The sequence below is a fragment of the Aptenodytes patagonicus genome, chromosome 6 (assembly GCF_965638725.1).
Source record: "Aptenodytes patagonicus chromosome 6, bAptPat1.pri.cur, whole genome shotgun sequence".
NCBI classification, from domain to species: Eukaryota; Metazoa; Chordata; class Aves; order Sphenisciformes; family Spheniscidae; genus Aptenodytes; species Aptenodytes patagonicus.
The window spans coordinates 57,410,148-57,433,282 of record NC_134954.1 but is presented as its reverse complement, the minus strand read 5'-3'; the positions used below and the strand labels follow the sequence as shown (position 1 = coordinate 57,433,282).

General features: G+C 42.0%; 1 protein-coding gene across 3 annotated transcripts in view; it reads left to right on the top strand.

The window, feature by feature from the left end:
• The window catches only part of LOC143162415 (unconventional myosin-X-like), a 94,599-nt gene that overhangs the window by 63,007 nt on the left and 8,457 nt on the right, over positions 1 to 23,135 (top strand). For all 3 annotated transcript variants that reach the window (XM_076342789.1, XM_076342790.1, XM_076342791.1), the window contains 13 exons: positions 5 to 304; positions 4,451 to 4,490; positions 6,031 to 6,822; positions 9,452 to 9,575; positions 10,075 to 10,318; positions 11,141 to 11,236; positions 12,899 to 12,992; positions 13,639 to 13,694; positions 15,371 to 15,513; positions 17,277 to 17,471; positions 18,718 to 18,875; positions 20,138 to 20,261; positions 22,178 to 22,475. In XM_076342789.1, the coding sequence (XP_076198904.1) occupies positions 5 to 304; positions 4,451 to 4,490; positions 6,031 to 6,822; positions 9,452 to 9,575; positions 10,075 to 10,318; positions 11,141 to 11,236; positions 12,899 to 12,992; positions 13,639 to 13,694; positions 15,371 to 15,513; positions 17,277 to 17,471; positions 18,718 to 18,875; positions 20,138 to 20,261; positions 22,178 to 22,475 (2,664 nt within the window). The remainder of the gene's footprint in view (positions 1 to 4; positions 305 to 4,450; positions 4,491 to 6,030; positions 6,823 to 9,451; positions 9,576 to 10,074; positions 10,319 to 11,140; positions 11,237 to 12,898; positions 12,993 to 13,638; positions 13,695 to 15,370; positions 15,514 to 17,276; positions 17,472 to 18,717; positions 18,876 to 20,137; positions 20,262 to 22,177; positions 22,476 to 23,135) is intronic.

Below are 23,135 nucleotides of genomic sequence, written 5' to 3'. Positions count from 1 at the left end.
TTAGGAAGAAGTATCAAAAGGTGCTAGCCAGTGTTGTTATAATCCAAAAGAACTACCGAGCATACTTCTGGAAGAAGAGCCTGCTGCGACTGAAGGCCTCTGCAGTCACCCTGCAGAAGCACTGGCGTGGCCGCCTGGCTCGCAGCCTCTACCAGCACCTGCTGCAGCAGGAACTCAGGCGGAAGCAGGAAGCGGAGGAGAGAAGGAGGCAAGAAGAGGAAGAACACATCAGAAGAGAGGAAGAGGAAAGACAGTGGCAAGAAGAGGAGGAGCGTAGGAGGAAACAGGAAGAGGTGAAGGAAAGGTACAAGATGGTGTCTTGCACTCACAGTTCCCTACCACTAAAGCTCTGCTGAGCTGTAAAAGCAGCTCTGGGGTGCTGGCATGATGGTAACAATGGAACAGCAATTGCACGAGACAGTGTCCCAGCGCTAGGGAGCAGAGTTGGGGTGGACTGTGGGCAGCTCAGAATAGAAAAGCAGAGTGGAAAAGGAGTGTCCTGCTTCCTTTAGGAAAGCTAATTCTGGTGTATTTTTACCTCTGTTTAGTGTTTTTCTGCTTTGGAATGTACATGAAAGGAGGCAGTTTCACTGACTGGGCAGAGATGCATAATTTTCTTATTGCCTTTGCAGTGGTAAAGGAACTTTTATGCAGTCTTCCAAAATCTGGAGGGATTAGCAGTGTGAGAAGGTACCCGAGTTCATGGGTCTTGGTGTGTCTAGTAAGCTGGGTCAGAGAGCAAGATGGGCAGTGCACCTGTGCTGCTACTGCAGTTCTTACGATCATGAGAATACATGTCCTCTCCCTGTTCCTGCTGCTGTGTATCTCTCATCAGGGATACAGATGCGTCGAGAGGTCAGGAGGGGAAAGGAAAAGCTAATGTGACAAAAAGAGACAATCTGTGAGCAGTGACAGTACACCTATTGAGAATCCTGTACCTCATGCATCGTTTACTGTTCACTCCATGGTTACCTACATCTTTTCCAAACTGGGTGTCTCTCTTGATAATTTTTTGTTTTAAGACGCATAAAACTTCAACTACGAGATTATTATATAAGTTTGAACAAATAATCCTGTGACATTTTAAGTTTTTCATAAATAGTTGGTTACATTTCTTACAGGCTTTTGTTACATACTTGTCCCAAAGTTGGATCTTGGCAGGCTAGGATGTGTGACAAGCATCAGAAAATTCAAGGTTAGAAGCATGTCACAAGGAAAAGAGATTGCCTGCGGATTCACTGGAGACAGTAGGGTGATGTATCTGCTGGGACAAGACATGGAGTCAGTGACACCAATGATGAACAGTTTGGTCAAGGAATTTGTTGAACAACACTGAAGGCTCCATTTTACCAATGTGTCAATTTTCAACAACAGCCTCATCAGCAACATGAAGCTGTGCAAGTTCAGAATGTCAGTAACAAGTTTGCAGATATCAAATGCTACAAGACACTCTCTCAGGTCTAAAGTCCTCATTGTACTAAGCAGAGCTTGTCCCTACCTAGTTTTAGATAAAAGGACCTATTTAGCTTATTTGTTCTAGTGTGTTTCTGCCCCTGCCCTTTAGTTCCCAGCCCATGAAAGATGTGTTGAACCCAGCATTATTGTAAAGAAGTATCAGTGTTTCTAGGAATCAGGTGAACTGCTCATTTTGCTTTCATTCTCTACTTGATGTCAAATGGCTTCATTCAGAGTGAGTAGCCAAAAAGGTACTAGCAGACCAACTTGGCTAAATCCTGAACTTCCACCTCATTTTTGAGGTCAAATGGAAGTCCACAGAAATTGCAAATCAGTTAATCTACTGAGGACAAGCAAAAAAACCCAGCACACATGCAGAGACAAAATTAGAAGGACCAAGATGCAAACTGAGCTATAATGAACTAAAAGTTGGCGTGCAGTTTTTGTGCATACACTGTTAGTAAAAGGGAGACATGGAGCAATTTGGTCTACTGTTCAACAGGAAGAAAAAATTACAATGTTGAGAAAGCTGAGGTATTTGATGATATTTTTATTTGTCTTCCCCAAAAGGCTGAGCTGTTGGACACTAAATACAATTAGCACAGATGTGCAAGAATTCAGAACCTAGCAGGGAAATAAAAAGTTAGAGAGTGCTCAGATAAATCAGATTACAAAGAATTAATCCAGACTTGGTGAAATTAATGTTTGGGTACTTCGAGAACTGGCTGAAACAGTTTGAATCAGTAGCTATACTCTTTCTCCTCCTTTGTGGATAGCAATGGAGTTTCCATAAAACTGGAAAATTTCAAACATTATGACCCCCTTTTAAAATGGGAAAAGGAAGAACAAGGGAATTGTGGACCAGTCAGCCTAAGCTCAATTTCAGGAAGATACTGAAACAAATAATCAAACAGTTGTAAATGTATGATAAAGGAGTTAAGAGCCAATGTGGATTTCTGAAGAACAAACAGCATTAAAGTTATCTGTTTCCTTCTGTGATAGCTGATGACATGCCTCGTGGATAGGGAAAAGCCGTAGAGGGTAGGTAACTTGACTTTGGGTAGGTAAGGGCTTTGACATGTCATGGCAATACTCTAAGACACTATAAGGAACGTGGTTTGGAAAAAAGTAGATGAAACAAGACTAGGATTTATGGGTTCACTGCATTGTATTATTGCATTTTAATTAGTAAACAATAGTAGTTTTTTGTTAAATAGGAGACAACTCTTGAATGGGATTCTTCCATGGTCTGTGCTGGATATGGTACTAGTGCAATGTTTTCATAATAAGCTGAATGAGGAAATATGAGTATCCTTATTAAATTTGCAGATAAAACCATCTGGTGAGGGGCTGTAAGTATATAGCTAGACAGGATTACAATTCAAATAATTTTGGCAAATTAAAGAAATGGTCTGAAAAACATAGGATAACATTCAATACAGACATATGCAGATCTACAGTTAGGAATAATCAAATACACAGAGAGAGAAGGAGGAATGCCCGCTTCAACAGCGGGAAGAAGGTCTGGAGGCTAAGTTGAATATTAGTCACCAGTGTCGTGCTGTGTGAGAGGAGAAAGCAAATGCCATCTATAAACAAGATTGTTTCTGTAAGATGCGGGGTGATTCTTCTGTTCTGCTTGGCACTGGTAAGCCTTCAGTTGGAGTACTGTCCCTAGTTTTGGGTATCACATTTCAGGAAGAGTGTGGATCAGTTGGAGATGGATGGAAAGCAGCAAGAAATACCAGGGGTCTAAAAAATGTGAGGAACAGTTGCAGGAATTAGTGTGTAGATTGTAGGTGGTATTCCTGATTTGTTTTAAAATGGCTCTGCTTCTTGAACCTTCATATCATTTAAGGCAGTTGTTTAACTCATGACTACTATTAGAGATCTTTCAGTAGAGTTGGAACCATCTGGATCTCACTTATGTCAGCTTCATTTATAAATGTTCCCTGGATTTTTTTTTTTTGAGAGAGAGCGCAAGAGTGGGAGCTTTAAGGACTTTGTGACTTGCAACTGCAATTTAGAATTTGGCTGGGAAAAGCCACAGGGCCTGGGAAATAAATATTGTTGCCCTCCTGTTCGGCTTGAGGTTGAATCATAGATTTGAAAGTTACCACTGCCAGTCTGAATTTAGCTGCACGGTGGTTGCTACAGGCAGACTCTTCCATCCAGCCACATCCTATCCCTGCTCCCTATGCATGACCCTGGCATTTGTCTGTCTCCTTGTTCAGCTGCTTGTGGCATGCTCGCTATGGAGAAACTGGCCATAGTGACAGCTTTCCCTTGGAGTACAACCTTTTTGATCTGAGTGGAGATGCAGCACTGTGGGATAGTTTTTTTTCCTCTACTCATGTTTACTAACAAACTCTGACTCTTACAGCCTTTACTAGTAAACTAGGTTTTGCATGCCACTGAGAAGTTATGCAAGCTGGAGTATCCAGGTCTTCAGAATAGAAAGTCCTCAGCTTAGTCATTTAACAAAGTACAAAAATTCATTAACTTTTTGGGGGCTTTAATACAGTAAAAGCAAAACAAAACACAAATTCAATGCTGGTATTGCAATAATTCCGTTCTGTTTAAAAAAAAAAAACAAACACAATTTCCCAATATCTGTCAATTATGCATGTACAACCTCATTTAATATCCATGGACATAAAGTACTTCAGAAGATTCTGTTTACATTTATCATGAGTCTAACTGATCTGCCTTTCTGTCACTGTTTCCAATGTCCTTCCTAGTGTGTTCCAACTAATCCAATTTCCTGATTGATCTGAAAGTTAAGCGCATGGGGAAAATCTGTTATATCCACAAAGGTCATGCCAACCACAGAGAATTGGATTTTTACTAAATTACAAAAGCTTTTAAATCAGTCTTACAACAGGTACCTTATTTTAACCTTATCCATGGAAGGATGATGTGTCCATGTAATTCTAAAAGCCTCATGTAGGAGAACTGGGTCTGTCTCTGACTATCATGTCTTGTTTTTTAACAGAGAAAAGGAGCAACTGAATGCGCTACTCCAGGTGGCTCAGGTAAGTTTAACAGTTATTCTTTTCATATGTCTTCTCTGAGTATCTGTGAAGGGTCCTTCATTGCCTATGCTTCGCCTGGAGCTAATATTGTTATTGTGGCAACACTATTTAAAAAATGGGCTTTGTTCACTCCAAACCTGCAGGTGTTTGGCTTTGGCAGAGGTGCATAGAGTTAACAAGGTGGGTTTTTTTCAAGGCTTGTGTACCAGCTTTTCTAGTTCCTATTTGAAAATTTATGTGTTGAACATGTAGCATCCTTTTTTGTCTCTACTGATTGAGCTTCTTACATGACCTTGTGATGTGCTGCTCTGTGTGATAGTCTGTTTTGCTGGATTGTTGCCTGTAACAGCAAAAATAAGAGTACAGACGGCTGCTACCATGGCTAAAATAAACCCCTTGTAACTGATCTAATTGTTTGTTGGTACTTGAGATATCAAAGAGCAGACCACCTACCCTGAGGTGTGTGAAAACAGCTGTGTATCTTCTTATTTCTTTTTCCAAACCACTTGTTCCCTGGTTTCAGGCCAGCTCTGTTCAGGAGAGATGACAGATTAGAGTATAAAAATGCATTTGTCCACAAGTAAGAGTCAAGTAGAGAACAAGCAACAGGGTAGCTGTAAAGAAAACAAGGATTGTGGCTTAAGCGGGTCAATTCATTGCCTGCCTTGTCATACTCCTATCAGGAAGTACATTAAATCCTTTTGGAATTTATTTTTGCTTTCTCTCGTGTGTGTATGTTTTCAGCATCCTCCACAGAGGGGAGGGTGGCTTTATCTTATAGCTAAATGTCAGTGAAAGTTACCAGTATCTTCCATCTTCTAATTATAATGTACTTGCTAGAAATTTCCTGTTACTTCAGCGTGGAGAATAGAGGAAGACAGAGCCTTCAGCAGCCAGCTAGCCATCATCCATCCAGTGATGCTAAAGAATGCCGAGAAATTCTGGGTGGAGTTTTGATAGGGTGGGGTTGTTGTGGATACGGTCCTGCTTCATTGCAAATATCCCTTCCAGACCTAGATTCTGATAGTCAGACCCCCAGCTCAGGAAGCAACAAAATCCACAAATGTTTTAATGAATTTCTGGGAAATCTTCAGCTCTTAAGCAGGCTATGCATATATGTATTTGTATATCGTTGCTTTCTCCTATATGTGTGTATGTGTGTGAGATAGTTCAAAAAGAGAGGACGGACTTTCAGAATGCTTTTATCCAAATTGTAGTGTACAAAGGGCTGTAACATGAGCAGCAGACAGAGAGGCTTTTCTAAAAATTCGCTGATCCCAGTGAGCTACTTTGTACGATTCAGAAAGGAGGTAGGCTGCTGGAAAAAGGGAGGTTACCTGAAGATCACGTAGTTCTACCTTTAGCTTTTGCACCATGGATGATTGCAGATGCTGATCAGAAAAGGAGAGGATGCTTAGAGTCATCTTTTTGCAGATGGGAAGTACAAGGCAAGCACAGGAGGTAGGAAGAATGAAAGGCCCAGGCAAGGAACACGTTTAGGTTGAAGAAACTGCTTTAACACTATTATAAATTCTTTAAGGTGGAAGCAGTAAAGACTGAGGAGGTAGATATTCCCCTGCAAGAAGAAGAGAGACGTCAGATGGAGGAGATCTTAAGACTGGAGAAGGAGATTGAGAAGTTGCAGCAACAGAAAGAGGATCACATGTCTATCATCTGTGAAAACACCAGGAATGAAATCAATCGGCAGCGAGAAGAAGAGATCCAGAGGCTGGAAAAGGAGGCATCTAGGGTTGCCCAGGAGTTCTTGGAGCTGCTGGATTTTGGCAATCTGGATGAAAGTGTGCAGAACTTAGAGCGCTCACTTTCTAGTGAGGGGACACTCAACATTGACTGCAGCCTAGTGGCACCACTAGCTGAGGAAGAAGTGGATGAGGGTTTTCATGCTGATGATGAAGGACGGCCAACTTCCAGTTTGGTGGTCTTGAATCAGCACGGCACAAGAAACAGCGATAACTACTCAGAGGAAGGTGCGGACACAAGCCTTTCACTTCTCCAAAGGGAAGTGGGAGAGGTTGTCCCTGCTCCAGGGCAACCTGTGGAAAGAACCACAAGCCCCAAGGAGCAGAGCGCCCTATCTGGCCCAGCAGAAAGCATTTACAGCACTGTCTCAGATACACAGAGGAGTAACAGCGGAGAGGTGGGAGAGCCGATTTACACTTCCCCCCCGGATGTGGAGTCTGACTATGACCATGAGGAGTTTGACGGCTGTGGAGACGCAGGTAGCGCCTCAGCTGAGCCCCTGAATGATGAGGAAGGTCTGAGACACTCCCATGGTACCAGCCTGGACTCCAACCGTGGCAGCCTGGACTCGGTAAGAATCCCTCCCTTCACCTTTCTGGACATTAGTGTGACTTTGTTGATATTTATAACATCCTTGCCTTCTTACTGTATGCCTGCTTGCTCTGGGTATTGTTACTAATATATAACTCTCTCTTACATCAATAATCAGCTTGAAAAAAAGCGAAGAGTTATAGATAGGCTGAAGGCCAGAGGGCTTGTGACTGTCCAGTGTTACTGGTACACAAGCTAGCACATATGTACCTAGGCTATTTTAGATTGTTTCCATCACCATATATTAATGTAACACCCTTTAGGAAGACTGAAAGCAGGCATCTAGTATCTTGTAGGTATATGTTCTACCTTAGAGAGATTTCACAGAAGTAGCCTGAGCTTCTAGTGGACAGTCACAAGAGGAAATGGGAAAGGCTAGGGTTTGATTTGTTTCCATCACTAAAACTTCTCTTGTTCTAGTCCTCTTACTGTTCAGAGTCAAGGGTTTATTTTCAGCTGCTGTGTACACGTTAAGCTATTCTAAGGCTTGAAGAAATTACTGTGCTGATCCAGGCTGGGTCCCGGTGCACACAACCAAGACCACTGAACCTTTTCATTCCTACCGCAGTGTCATGGTTTAACCCGGCAGGCAGCTCAACACCGCACAGCAGTTCGCTCACTCCCCCTCCCCCCAGTGGGATGGGGGAGAGAAGTGGGAAAAAAAAAGTAAAATTCATGGGTTGAGATAAAGACAGTTTAATAGGACAGAAAAGGAAGGGATCGTAATAACAATAGTAATGATAAAAGAATATACAAAATAAGTGATGCACAATGCAATTGCTCACCACCCGCCAACCGATGCCCAGCCAGTTCCTGAGCAGCGGTCACCACCCCCTGGCCAACTCCCCCCAGTTTATATACTGAGCATGATGTCATATGGTATGGAATATACCAGTTTGGGCCAGCTGTCCTGGCTGTGCCCCCTCCCAGCTTCTCGCTGGCAGGGCGTGAGAAGATGAAAAGCCCTTGACTAGTGTAAGCACTACTCAGCAACAACTAAAACATCGGTGTGTTATCAACGTTATTCTCACACTAAACCCAAAACACAGCACTGTACCAGCTACTAGGAAGAAAATTAACTCTATCCCAGCCAAAACCAGGACACACAGGGACAATGACAGGCTAGTAAAGCTGGGCTATTAGCCTCGCACTTGAAGCATTTCAGCTTAGATGCCACACTAGGCTCTGGACTTCCTGAGTGCCCTCAGGCTAGTTGCTTAATAATGCAACTGATAAATCCCCTTACAGAACAGGATGTCAGATAAGCCCACATGAGACTGTGAGGAGTTCAGGTGTGAAGCCAATGACAGCCATGAAAATACTTCAGATAAATGATGTCCCTGAGAATAAAGACTTGAACTACAAATATCTTTTAGAAAATGATTGATTTTTTTGTTTGTTTTTTTTAAGGAATTCATTTTACTTCCTTTGCTGTTCTTTTCCAATGGCAGATTGTGACCCTTCTTAAAAAGCTGCATGATTTTTCCTGTTTGCATTTCCCTAATGTTAGCTACCAGCCATCAGAATTTTTTATTATGTGATCTGCTTGAGTAAACGTACCTTCTCTGTGGGCAAGAACTCAGAGATCACTGTCAGGTAATCTTTAAGTCATGAATCATTCTGTCACAGCCTAGGCCAGTTTCTACCATTCTTCTTAAAATGTAAATAGAAGTGGAGGATTTTATTGGGCTCCTCAGTGAGTAAGACTCATGAAAAATCCGGTTGATACTATGTCATGGCATGAGCCACAGGAAGAGATAACTGCAGCTGGGTCAAGATCCCATCAGTAGCTGCTGATCCAAGAGTACCTGCTTTTTGAAACTTAATGGCAAGAGAGGGAGAATGAATGAGTGGAACAGGAATGAGACAAAAGAGGAGCGCAAAGGCATCACAGAGAAAGAACAGAAGGGAAAAATGGAAAGAAGCAACATGCATCTGAGGAAGGAAAAGGTCTAAGGAACTGCCTTTGTTAGTAGGAAGTTGTATTTAAGGTAAAGGAAATGATAGGGTAATTTGGGATTTCATGTGTGAAGTACTTTCTTATGGCTGAGGGCCATAATCTAGTTGGAGAACAGGGATGAGTAAATACCGTACTATTATTTCAGTAATTTAGATCTTTGTTTTTAGGGTTCAGTTATCCTGGAATATGCTTTTTTTCCTAATCAACCCAAAGCAAGGCATTTCCTTACTGGGGTTAGATTAGTGCTCCATCTTGTCCAGCACCTTGGCATGTCTGCCAAAAAAATCAGAAAAATCCTCCGAAATGAAAAATTCTCTCTTAATCCCATTAAATCAGATCTTGGACTGTGGGCTCTGCCTTGAAACAGGAAGGTTTGTTACTGCAGGTAACTGGAGTTTTCTAGCCACATCCACTGCCGAATGTCACTCTCCTTTCTGGCATGAAAATTCCATGCTCTGGAGACTCTTGCTTTAGGCATTAATGGGTAAGCTGTCAAGCCTCTAGTTTTACTGTATTGCTTTTTTTGTAAAGGGAGTATGTGTTGTTTCGCACCTTCTGATCATGTGACTTCTCTGGCCTTGTTACTTTGCTCCAGTCCTCCTGTGACCAGGAGAACCCAAGTAGCCTGTATTTCTTCTTTTCTTTTTAGTTTCTGGACAGTGAAGAAGAAGTGGATGTTTACATTGATACAGATGAAGAGTTTTGTAATGGACGAGTCACTATCTTCAATGGCTCAGGACCACCCTATTTTCACAGCTATCTCTACATGAAGGGTAAGTGGCTTTAGCCAAAGCTATGGAAGGATGGAATCCAGGAAACCCGCTTTCCTCTTCTGTTTCTCCAGAATCATTGTCTTCATCTGCTCTTAGATCTCTGTTTACTCTCTCTTTTTCTTTTCTTCTTTTATTTAAAACAAGCAAATAAAACAAAGAGCTAGGAGGTGGATGACAGGGAATTAGACTGGATATCTTTGCCACTGAGACCTAATTATGCCTACTTGGTATGGGCTTAAATGACTCATTCTGAGCTACAAAACTGAAGACAATACAAAAATATTTGAGTAGTGCATATATTTTTATATTTTGTGTTTGTTTCACTAGTTTGTTCTGTTTTTCCTCTGTCCAAACTTAAGCATAACCTTGTTTCTCTCCCTCAGCTCCTTTGTTTCATGTTAGGAACTGAAGTGGCAACTAAGTGCCCATGAAGCAGGATCAGAATGGAAACGTGGCTCTTGTTGCATGTCTGATGAAACCTTGCTCCCTCGCTTTGCAGGAGGTCTCATGAACCCATGGAGGCGGCGCTGGTGTGTTCTGAAGAACGAGGCCTTCATGTGGTTCCGCACCAAGCAAGAGGCGCTGAAGTCAGGCTGGCTCTATAAAAAAGGTGGAGGCATGTCAACACTTTCACGCCGCAACTGGAAACGCCGTTGGTTTGTGCTTCGAGAATCCAAGCTGATGTACTTTGAGAATGATAGCGAGGAAAAGCTGAAGGGGACAATTGATATCAGAAGGGCAAAGTGAGTGAAGAATAAATCCTTTTGAACCCTAGTATTCACTCTCTAAATCAGTAATGATGCCAGTTTATTGGCCTACATATCTCCCATAGGGCTAGGAGAATCAGAAATGTAAGGGAAGGAAAAGACAATTAGAGCTTCTAGTTTTACTCTGGAGGGAGTCTGGAATTACTTGGTAGTTCTTTTTCCAGTCTTGCATTTCATAATCTGGCAGAAGCTCTTTCCAAGCCATGGATGGAGCCAGACCAGGAGGGGCTAATTAAGTACATACCTCATGCATTCTCCCCTACCCTGACTCCATCTGTTTCCTGGCTTCTCCAGGCATTTCACAGAGGTGGTATGAACCTCACAGCGGGATTTGAATTTGGCAGCATGTACTATGCCTTTTCCTGAGCCCCAAGTACTCTTTTTGCTGCCATAGCCAATTCCTCAGCTCCTGCTGTAAGAAGGGAGAGCCTAGTCACCTATTAGCATCATGTGGGCCTGTAAAGTGCCAAAAAGAGTGGCACACCCCACTTTGTAAACAGCCCTCTATATCAACTTCCCTGTTATCTCTTCTTCCATCTAGTCTGCTGGTGTCTTGAAGAAAATCACCTTAAGCTTTGCTTTTGTAGTAGATTAACTTTACAAATCTCTTTAAGGGGACCCTAAAAGTCTTAATGTGTATTAGAGGAATTTTGTATGTCTGTCAGAGTTACAAGCCATCTGAACCAGTGATTTCCCTTCTGTATGGTGAATGGTTCGATGTGAAAAAAAATTGGCCAGGTGGAATTTATGCCTGTGAAAGATTTTCAGTTTTGGCTCTTGTGATTTGCTGCGTTGCAGGGAGATTGTGGACATTCATGAAAAGGAGAATGCCTTGGACATTGTGACAGAAGACAGAGTATATCACATTGTTGCAGAGTCACCAGAAGATGCCAGGTATAAGAGGGAGTTTTGTTAGGTTTGTTCATTCAGTGCAGGTCTGACCCAACTACTCATGGGAGAGCCTGGGAAACATAATCAATTCCCTTTTGCTGGAGAAAAGAGGGGATTTGTTCCAGAGTGTCATTTTGTGCTTACTGGGAGGTACCACACCTACTTTGGGGACTCCCCGTTGCAGCTACTGAGATGGTGGTTCATCCTATCAGTCAGTCACAGGACTGCCACCTTCTTATGTGGCTGCGAGCATGCTGAATTCAAGGGTTACTTCAGGAGACACACAAAACCTTAATATAAACTGTAACATCTAATAGCTGATTTATTTATTAAATGGAATCTTAAATCAAACAAAAACTCTATTCATGTCGTCTGTAAATGATTGCGAGAGCAGCTGGGTTTTATCCAGGAGACAGAGAAAAGGCTGCAGCTTATCAGAGTCTGTAGTGTCATCTGATAAAATCTTCCCAGTGCAAAGCAAACAAATGACTCATGTCCTTCCTTCTTGCCGTCCTGGCGAGGCAGTGGGAATCAGTTTTTTATTGGCAGGTTGGACAACCTGTTCTGGCTATGCAAAGCCAAGTTAAGAGGTTACTGTCCCTAGATGCTCGTGTCTTCCCACTTTTCCTGCTCTTACCAAGGCTTCTGCTCTCACAGCCCAGCCACTGTAACTGTTTCTCTGATCTACTTTAATCTGATTCTGTGAAGTTATTTAGAGTCTCTTGTTACTTCATTTGGGTGTAGGGAGAGGAAGGGGGAAAGTGTTTGGACACAAATAAATTAACAGAAATACACTAAAGAACAGTCACATGAACAAGAAACAGAAAAATTCAAAGGGCAGTAGCTGAAGAAACAGTAACTTCCTAACCCAGAACTTCACCAACTGGAATAGGCATGCCCTAAGATAACATTGCAGAATTACTAGGGCAAGTGTAAACTAAATGTGGCCTCTGTCAATGCCATATCAGTCTCTGTTCTGAGGGAGAAGAAAGCACCAACACTTGCACTAGCAAAGGGCAGATTAGCAGATGTTGTAGGGTATCCAATTTGAGAATCCTCCATGAAGTCTAGATGTTTGCTGATCTCACTGGAAGCTGCAGATAAGAATCTGCTTGTTCTGCAACAGAGATTAGCCTCCAGATATGTCTGTAACGAGAAGCCCTTTCACAGACAAATAACTTAACTCCAAATTAACTTATAAAAAAACCCATGATTAATTGACAGCCATATGACTTTCAAGTTTATGAGCAGATCAGAGAGAGACTAGTTAAGAAGGCTCCCAGGCATCTGTAGGACTCTAGTCCAGGAAGATTCCCAACTGACCCAGTCTTCACAACTCCTGTATGCTCTTCTCAGTCTGCTGACCTGTGCTCCCTGGTGAGGCCACTGCCTGCTTACAGTTCCTTGAATAGCAAGTAGAAAACTGGATTTTGTGGGAGCAGCTGTCAGTGGGTTGGAGAACGTGCACAGAATTTTCGTGGATAAACAAGGAGGAAGGAAGACATTAGTCTGGTATGATCAGCCCAAGAGATATTTTATAGCATAGTCCTCAGGAAATTGTAAATGAAGACATTTTCCCACAGGCAGCTTTCCAGGTTCCTTGATCATATTCTAGAGCTAGCTTCACTACCCAGATCTTAACTTTGAGTCTGTTTTGATTGCCAGCGGTTGGTTTAATGTCCTGAGCCGAGTACACAGCGCTACAGCACAGCAGCTGAGGGAAATGCAAGATGAACAGGCCAATCCAAAGAATGCTGTGGTAAGTTACTGTGCAACCAGTCTGTGGGCATGTTTAGAGCCCTCTGTGTTTAACTATTTTGTGCATGTTTGTCCAGCACTTGCAGTGCTGTAGTTCATGAGCAGTATAAGAAAGTTGGACGATTATTATAAAGAAACAGCAAAGCTGATAGAAAAGAGGGTAAGCAGTGGGGAACATAGTGGTGGTGGTGGGTGGCTCAGCTTGATCACCAATGGCTCTCCTCTTTGGTTTGGAGGGGAGAGGGGGGCTGATAAAATGCAGATGCAGATAAAATGTCTTTGGATGGAATTATGGGACTAGTCTGGGTCACAGTTATTCCAGACAGAAGACACGCAGTTGGGAAGAATAGGGTATTTATGTGTTTTGCTAGTACTGAGATGTGGAGGCAGAGGTCATTTTAGATCTTCATAATGATCTCTGGAAATTTGTAGCTCTTTTTTCTCCAGTCCTGTGGAGCCTTTGCACATCTTCTCATGCTGTTTAGGGAGCAAAGATGACTCACTCGTGCCTTTCTCATATGTTCATTTCTACTCAAGCTATTGGAATTCAGAAGAATGTTTTTAGTTCCAATCCTATTCACAAAGGAGAATGTCTGTAATTTAAGATGCAAGCAATTCCTGTTATCTGTGTCTCTCTCACTGTACAGGGAACCCTGGATGTTGGGCTTATTGACTCTGTCTGTGCCTCAGACAATCCCGATAGGTAGGTACAGCAACCTCACCATCTCTTAGACTGGAAACTCTCTGACACATTTTTGTGGGTAGGTCCAGGTTTTGTTTGGGGTTTGCATTTGTTTAAACTCATAAGAATTTATCTCCAAACAAACAAACTCAACTGACATCTTCAGGTTGTTTCAAGCTATGTCACTTCATAGGCATGAAGTTCACGAGTGTATTTTCTTTGAGTGAGAGTTTAGATACTCCATTGCATCTTAAAAGTGGGAACAGCATAATCTCAATGTCAAGAAATTATAGTCTTACCTGTTATTAACACTGAACAAAAATGTCCAGCAAAAGCAGCACTTCCAGTTTTTCAACAGCGTAATTTTGAGTTTATCTTGTAAATTTAGGGAAAAAAACAACACTGTGGAAGAATAATGGATGAATGTAAAAATCTGTACTTTTCTTGAAATCCTTGCAATGCAACAAGCACAGATCTTTAGTTCACAGATTGGTTAGTTTCAGAGAAGAGATTATGGGACATTTCATATCACTTTACGTTAACATTTAATTATTTCCTACAGTGTTAACAGGTTCAGCCAGGGCAAAGCTTGTCGCTACAGTGCTGAAGTAAAATGTTAGCTATTATGTTATTTACCTCTATGGGCTGTTTTTTTTTCTCACAGGTTGCCGGGACTTTGGGGTTACTAGCTTAGAAAATGCATATCTCAGTAGCAAACTAAGATTTCGTTGATCAAAATATTTTAGCCAGTTCTCAGCCTGGACTCCTCATAGTTAATCTGTGTCCCAGTAAAAAACTAGGCACAAATAGTAAGCTGAAGAGTCAAACCTCGTTCATGCACCTGCTGAGATACACTCTTCTAGAGCACCAATGTTTGAATCAACGTTAAACAAATTCTGAGGAGAATGCTTATTTTTCAACCAATGTTTTTATGCAGCTTATTTTAATATTCCATAGGTTTATGCAGTGGCTTGATTTGCACCTTTTACCTTTGCTTCATACTTGCATTCTACTTTTCAATTTCTCTGTTTTCTCATAGAAATCCGTGTTTGCTTTCAAAGCTTTCTGAGTCTATCCTCCTGGAACTGGTCATACTTTTATTTTTCCATTTTCCTGTAAATCATCAATTCTGTGCAGAATTGTGAATATTCTTTTGGTAGGACACATTTGTCTGTTGCAAGAGAAGGGCAAATTAATCTAGGAGCAACATAACAGTTTTTCCTCTGTTTTGTCAGGATCGGCTCATTCTTTTTAAAACCAGTCTCAAACCCATTTTAGCTAACCCTGCTGGGACCTACGTTTGCTACTGCATCACTGGTTTTAATAAGTACAAGGAGAATGGCTGTACTAGCTCAGCCCAGTGGTACTAGCGCTAGCTCAGTCCAGTCAGAAGGTAGAACAAAGTCCTTTGCTTATGAACCCAGGACATTTTACAGCTGGGCATTAGCTAATTAATGTTTTCTAGTCTTTGGAAATAGCTTTTGAAAGATATTTAATTCCATTTATCTGGTCTCTGCATTCATCAGTTTGCAGACCAGCTGCACAGGAGATGCTCTTAAGTGTTTCTACATTTCTCTGTAGTTTGTATTCAGAGAATCTTTTCTGCATTGTTTATGGGAAGGTAGAGGACATGGCTTTGGGTGAGTTGAGATATTTGTATGGTTACGACCAATTTTAATGCTTTTATTTTCTGGCAGACCAAATTCTTTTGTGATCATCACAGCAAATCGAGTGATTCACTGCAACAGCGACACCCCTGAGGAGATGCATCACTGGATCTCCCTGCTGCAGAAACCAAAAGGCGAATCTAAGGTTGATGGCCAGGAATTCCTTGTGAGAGGTAAAAGGAAATGCATGCAATTATGACATGTGAAACTCATCTTCCATTTATAATCTGAGGGGGAGGTTTGATTGCAGCTAATCCGATCTAGGGTTTAGCTGCTCCCCCAAAACAATCATTCTCTGCCCCCCTCCACCTTCCAGTCTGCTGCTTGCCACGTCCTGTGTTGTGCTGGCACTGGCTCTTATCTGATTCCCTGTCAGGTGGATTCAGAAAGCCAAAGCTGGAAAAAAATAAGTACTTCTTTATACGTTTAGTTTTCTGATGTTAGTTCCATAGCCTATTTCAACGTGTCCAGCAAATGCCGTCGGGAATAGGAGGGAGCATGGCTGCTCTTTAGGAGCAGCTGGCTTAGAGTGACTATAACATGACACTGCAGCTTTTGTTTTCAGAAAGCTCTGTTCCTTCTGACACCTGTCATGTAGAGAGGGAGGGAGAGAGATCTTTGTGGGATTGCTGCTGTCCTCAGCTAAACAAACTAACCTGATTCTGGTAGACACAGTGAGGTGAGAGTAATTCTCTGAGGCTGAGCAAAAGATTTAAGTTATGTCTCTAGTTAGAGCTTAGTTGGAGATGGAGGAGCTGATGCATGAGTAGTGATCACACACATATTACAAAATATTCCCCCATTTGTCTCAAATATTTTTAAATTTCCTTAGCACTTTCAGCTCATCACATGGTCTTAAATGTACGAAGACACTCCTGATCCAATCTACGGAAAGGAAGTGCATGAGCAAATTGCCTTACATCTTCCAGAAAGTATCTATGAGGGAATAAAGGTCTGAGAGTGGTCATGGCAAGGCAGGAGGGCAGGAAGAAAAGGGTCACCAAAAAGTGGCATGAGCCTTCCATCCTAGTCTTAAACATTTCAAGGAGATTGAGTGATATAAAGCAGATTATCAGACAACAGTTTGAGTACCTTAAATTCAAAATACTTAGTTGCAAGGTAACAGTTCCTTTCATCTCATATTGTTCATTAATGAAACAAAAAAAAGGAATGTTCCTTTGCAAAGTCAATGTATGCTCTGCACTTCACAGTAAGATATCTGTGTGACGGTGGTGTAGCCACAAAGGCATATATTCGGGAAGGTCTGTCTCTTTATCTTTTCTTTATATGGAGCCTCTGGGCTCAGTCCCACATTCTTTGAACTTTTTGCCTTGTGGGTGGACATTGCTTTTTACAGCTCTGAATAGAAAATTGTCTTTTTGACAGTTTTAGCAATGCAGACTGTCATTTTTTTATAGTATTGAATTTTCTTTTCTTTTTGTTTTTCTTTTGTGAGGAATCTAAAATGAGAAAGAAATTATTTTTCCTGACCTTGGGAGGAAGAGATGCATGTAATGCTTACAGATCTCTCTACTAGAAGACATGTATCACCAAACCTCTTCCATCAAGGTTTGGATAGGCATTTGGCATCTCTTTGGAAGAATGAATTGTAAATTATTTATTCAGATGTTTGTGACTTGTGAGGGAGGCATCCTGAATAGAGGATGCCCTCATGGTGATGGCAAACTAAACCACAGATCGTTGATAAAAAAATACATAGAGCTGAAGGATGGAACAGCTCTATGGAAAATTTTGGGCTAATTTCTTACAGTGACTGTGCAGGATACCGCTATAGCGAGTAAAGCAGAGCTGGTAGGTCCCAGCTAGAGGTGTAGAGGTGGAGCTCTGGTCCCAGAGTTAGAGAGCCACCAGGCAAGAGACAGGATTGCTGTGGTGGTGAAAGACAACCATTGACATGTTTGTGTTCCTGTGCTAGGCTGGCTTCATAAAGAGGTTCAGAGTAGCAACAAGATGTCCTCTCTGAAGATGAAGAAACGCTGGTTTGTTCTGACAAACACTGCCCTTGATTACTACAAGTCATCTGAGCGCACAGCTGCCAAGCTTGGCACACTTGTGCTCAATAGCCTGTGCTCCGTAGTGCAGCCCGATGAGAGGGTCTTCAAAGACACAGGTAAGAGGAAGAAAGCGGTAATGAGCAGACTTTCCACGTGTGGCGTTGCCTGAAGAGGGGACGGTGCCGGAATGTAATAGTGTGTCATGTTGAGAAGGTGCTCTTGATGTTATCTGAGGCTCCCTGTCTGGCTGCAAACATCTTTCCCCACAGAAACTGTAAGAGACGTGCAAAGGGCCAGAGAGTACTGTGCAAGTGACAGTAAGTCCCTCACACCTGATGGAGATACACAGTGCTGATAGTGCTGGGTAGTGTCACTGTTTATCTAAGGGTTTCCCAAATAGGGAAAGGGGTATGAGTTCTTACAGTTGACGCTGTGATTATCAGTACATCTCCGTAAATAACTGCCACTTTGTAGCATGACCTACATTTGTCTCTGGGGTCAATGTTATTCTCTTAAATAACAGCAATGGCATACACTGTAAGTCTTTTTTGTAGCATCACCCAACTTGTTAGAAACAAAAGATGACAAGGGACTATGTTTGCGTTCTGTGCAGCATGACATAGTTCTGGGAAGGCAGAATCTGGCATGATCCTCCATTGCTTGCCTTATGAGTTTGGGAGGGAACTCAGGTTATGAGGCGAAGGGTGAATCCCCTGACAAAGAAGGTGAACCTTAGAACAAGACTTGAAATACTGGACATTTGAGTAGTGGAACTACTTGGGATATTTTTAAAAAGGGCTGGAAGTATTTAGTAAAGTGAGATGAGGGGAAATTTATTCTGCTCACTTCCAAGAAATCGTCCACATTTTTGATCTCAACAGATGTCTAGGGCTGCCTTTAGCAGAGTGAATTGTCATCGCCCTGACTTGTTCTCTCAGTTTATGTCAAACACATTATTTTTAAAAGTTACAAGAATTGATTTGGCAATCTGACCGGGTGCTGTGCTTAGAGTGATTGTGCTGTGTTTAGTGTGTTTAGATGTTCTGAGTGATTAATAGCACAGCATAGCCCAAACCCTGTCTGTGAAAGTGAACTGCCTGGTTGGCAGGGAAGTATTCATGTTACACTGCAAGATACTTGTATCTTGGAAAGCTGTCTTTGTACCAAAACCTGGATTGGGACCTTCCTGCTGAAAAATATGTTTTGGGAATGGAGGATGTTAATGTCTACCTCGTCAATTTTAACCAGACACACCATATGTTGCTATCAAAGCAGCAAGGGTTTTCTTCAGCTACATCCTACAGACAAAAAGAGAAAACATGGAAGCAAGTTTCACCTTCCAGCTTCTTTGTTTCTCCACAGGCTATTGGAACATAATTGTCCATGGGCGAAAGCACTCCTACAGACTGTACACGAAGCTGTTGAATGAAGCTATGCGCTGGGCCTCTGCCATTCAAGGTGTCATTGACAGCAAAGTTCCCATAGAAACACCTACACAGCAACTCATTCGTGACATCAGGGTAGGTGGCATCATGCTCATTCTCAAGTGAGTTGAGAGCAGCCAGATCACCACTGGCCTTACCCAGTCATTGCTGAGAATGTGGCAAGAAACAGGGTTGCTGTCTTGGTGGGGGGAAGGGGGGCAGGGAGAAATGAAACCTATATGACTGCAACTAAATAATCAAATCTTATGTGAATTTTATTTTGAATTAGCCTGTTAACTGATCTGCATAAGTCTAGGCTACAGCTGTGTGCAATTACAAATTGCATGCAGGATTACACCATCAAGCATTTGCAAGTCCCTGCTTCATCCTTTCCTCTCCTAAGCATCCTCCGGACACAAACATAAAAATTTCCATTCCTACCAGACATGTGACTTACCCTGAATTCCTTTTTGTACCTTAGGCTTGTGTGGTTAAATGGCAGAGTAAAGGGGGGAAAGAAAATGTCCTTCAAAATAGCAGAAATTGTGCCACTGTAGCAGGAGTAATTTTTGAAAAGGCTTTTTTCCAGAAACTGTGGCAAATTAAACATAGACTCATATTAGAAGACACACCAAAGCGTATTCCAGAAGAAATGTATATGTAAACATATACATTGTGATGAACTCTAAACTAGATGCAATTAGATAGTAACTATTCAGGAAGAAAGAGCTGGGAGTGATTGTGGAGAATCTTGGAAAACTTCAGCTCAGGGTTCAAGGACAAATGAAATGTTAAGTATTGTTAGGGACGGAATATAGGACAAAATGTGGAAGAATGTGATGCCAGTGTGTATGATAGTGACAGGCCTAGATTTTGAACACCATGTGCATTTTGGTTGTCCATTCTGTAAACACATGTAGTACAACCGGACCAGTTCAGGGAGGACAGGCTCATTATTACATACTAAACATGGTGGATCTGTGGTCAGAAAGTCCATTAACCATTTACCGTTGAAAGTTTGAAGGATATACCAGGGAGGAATCATGCCATATATGCCTGTTACATGCCTGCATTAGGTATCAGCCACAAGTCACGTTTGAAGTCAAGATCCTGTGCCTGGTGACCTTTGGTATGACCCAGCATGGCTATTCTTATGTTTAATTTTCAGAAATAATGTACAGAGTAATTTTTATATGTGCATTATGCTTTGGTCACCTAGTCCCTCTATGGACCTCCAGAAAGTTAGATGAAGGTGGTTGAGCTTGAACCTAAATGTATAAGGACATCCTGTGAAAAACTATCCCCATTTGAGGATAATTCTTTTTTTTTTTTCTTTTTTTTTTTTTTTTTTTTTTCAGGAAAACAGCACAAACTTTGAAGTAGTGGAACAGACATATAGGAGGAACCCAATCTTGCGATATACCCAGCACCCTTTGCATTCCCCATTGCTCCCACTACCGTATGGAGATGTTAGTGTCAACTGTAAGTATTTTACCCGTGTGACAGAATCCGCTCACATTTTGAGAATCGGTGTGGAGCCTGAGCACCACAAAAGTGGTCTGTAAGCTCCCTCTGTGCAGGTGAAGTCCGTCTGGGGCAGTGTAGCCCACAGGGTTCAGAGAGAGGGAGCAGTCCCTTTCTCCACCCGGAATGTATTCTGTGTCCACTGCCTCGTATCTTAGGAATACTGAATCTTAAAAGTAAATGGGGGCAGATAGTTTATCATCCATCCGGGGGATGTGCAGCCTGTCATCCTTGAGCTGCAACTGGGTTGCGAATGGCTCCAGTGGAAATCCTACAACAGGATTACATCACGCAACTGGCAGTGGGATAGTATTCATACAGAAGCTGCTGTAAAACCAGACTAAATTAATCCTTTCTTCAAATGCTTCAGGATCATGAAAGAGCTAGAGTATTTGATAGGCCACCACAAAACCGAAGTGATTTGCTGATGATTCCAGACTGGCATACAAAAACAGAAAGCTGCTGCTGAAGACCTATAGAAGAATCTCTAACGCGGAGTGACTGGGCCACAAAATCTTTTCAGAAATTAATTTCAGTCTGGATATGCAAAGCAATGTATACGGGGAAAAACAGTCTGCCACATAGGCAGTGATGGGTCTGAGTGATCTAGTTCTGCTTAGGAAAGTGAACAGAAATTTACATAGCTTTATGAAAATGTCAACTCTTGTGCTGAGCAGAGAAACAAAGCAGCTAATGCAAGGTTTTGAAAGCTTAGAAAAGGAAAAAGAAAGTCTCTGTGCGGCTGTATTGATGTATCATGCACCTGCATCTTGAATATGGGATGCAGCTTGGCCTTCCACATCTTAACAAAGATACAGGAGAAGTAAAAACCTACCCAAAGATGATCAAAGGCATAGAAAGACTTGCCTACAGTTAAGAGCCTAAATAGAGCAGGACTCTTCAGCCTCAAAAAGAAGTTTTTAGGGCTGTCATGGAAAAAGTGAAAGGGGAGTAACCGCTCACTGTCTCTCATGATACAACGATTAAATTAAGTGGCAGATTAAAAGCACAGAAAAAATAAATTCTGAAATACAGAAAAATTACAGAGCAAGTACTTAACACTGTGGAACTTACTGCTACAGGGCTGTGTATTTGTATTGTACAATGAATGCACGGCCTCTGGGGAAGCAGTGGCTGTATAGGAGATTCAAAAGGACCTACAGCCCCAGAGATGCGCAAAGGAGAATGCAAGCTGCAGCAGTATGGTAGTATCACATACTTCTGAGCAATTCAAAGCAGACATTTAGGTGCTTAACAGGCATAACCAGTGTTGGTGTAGGTGTTTTAAATCTAAACGATATGTAAAAGCTGCATCTGTGGTACAGCAATTTGCCAAAATTCTGTGTTGGCTCGGGTGTCAAAGCTAATACGGGCACAACACAGAATTTTGGAAGTACGTAAGCCAGGCTTCGGTGTCTGCATTTAGGCACCTAAAGCCTTAACTGCATTAGTGACCCTCTGCTTTATAGCTGCTCTCAGGGGAGGAGACAGTTTACAGAGAGGTGACTTTCTGCCACCCCTTCACCTGTGTCTGCAGATGAGGTGCCAAAAGCTGTCTCTTGGCACCTCATCTGCAGACACTGAAGCCTGAACGAGATTTCAATGCTAGTTTCCCTTAAAAATGTTACTCTGCTTTTCTGCACAGTATATCCAAAAATGGATTTGCAGTGGTGATGAGTTAGATGTTGGCAAATAGTCATTAAAACTGCATTTGCACATTTAAAGGGGAAGCATTAATGAATTTTGAGTATAAATTTAAGTTTAGGAGATGAGCTAATGCTCAGGTTGCTGTTCTTCTGTGACAGACTAGTACAGGTGCCAGTAGAAAATGAGGGAGATGCTCACCTCTTGTCACTTTTGTGATCGTTCCCCAGTGCAACAAGAGAAGGGTTACAGCAGCTTACAGGACGAAGCAGTGAAGATCTTTAACTCCCTTCAGGAAATCGAGACAGTATCTGACCCCATACCCATTATCCAAGGCATTCTGCAGACCTGCCATGATTTAAAGCCCCTTCGTGATGAAGTGTACTGTCAGCTCATCAAACAAACTAATCACATGCCGCATCCCAACAGTACCGGGAACCTGCACCACTGGCAGCTGATGTCATGTATGAGCTGCACTTTTCTGCCCAGTAGAGGGATCCTTCGCTACCTCAAGTTCCACCTCAGAAGGTACACGTCCTTTTCATTTGCAGCCTGTTTCCTTTCTCTCTGCTTATCTTCCACTGCCTGTTGTAGTTTCTGTCTCGCCCTCCTCCTGTGCAAACATCATCCTGTGGTGTTGCAGCCTCCTACCTTTGTGCACAATTCTTGCTACCAGTTGTTCTGTTGTATGCAAACTCCCCCCATTCCACTCATCGGTTGTGTCAAAAGGGTGTGGAAAGTAAGGCTACCCAAACAGAATACCATGAAACTGTGTTAAAAGTGGGTTTACAGCCGATCACCTACTGCTTAATAACATCCATATAAACGTTCGCAACTTGTAGGAAAGGTGAGGACCGTACTTGCATATTCATTGAAATATGTAGTACCTTGCAGCTGCCACAGTCACAATGTGTACTGTGGAGTAGTAGATATACTGTAAATCAAATTTATAATTTTTCAATATTTGTTTGCTTAACTAAGCACATAATGCTTACAATTTGTATCTCTAATCTGCTTTAACCTCCTATTTTCATGAACTAAATGACTTACATTTCTTCCCAATTCATGTTCAGGATCTAATGCAGTCTGCATTGGAGCTGAGCTGCAGCCATGTAGTCTCACTCTATTCATTAATGATGAGAAAGATCGATAAAATCTATTTGATTCCTTCCAAGCTAGGAAAGCATG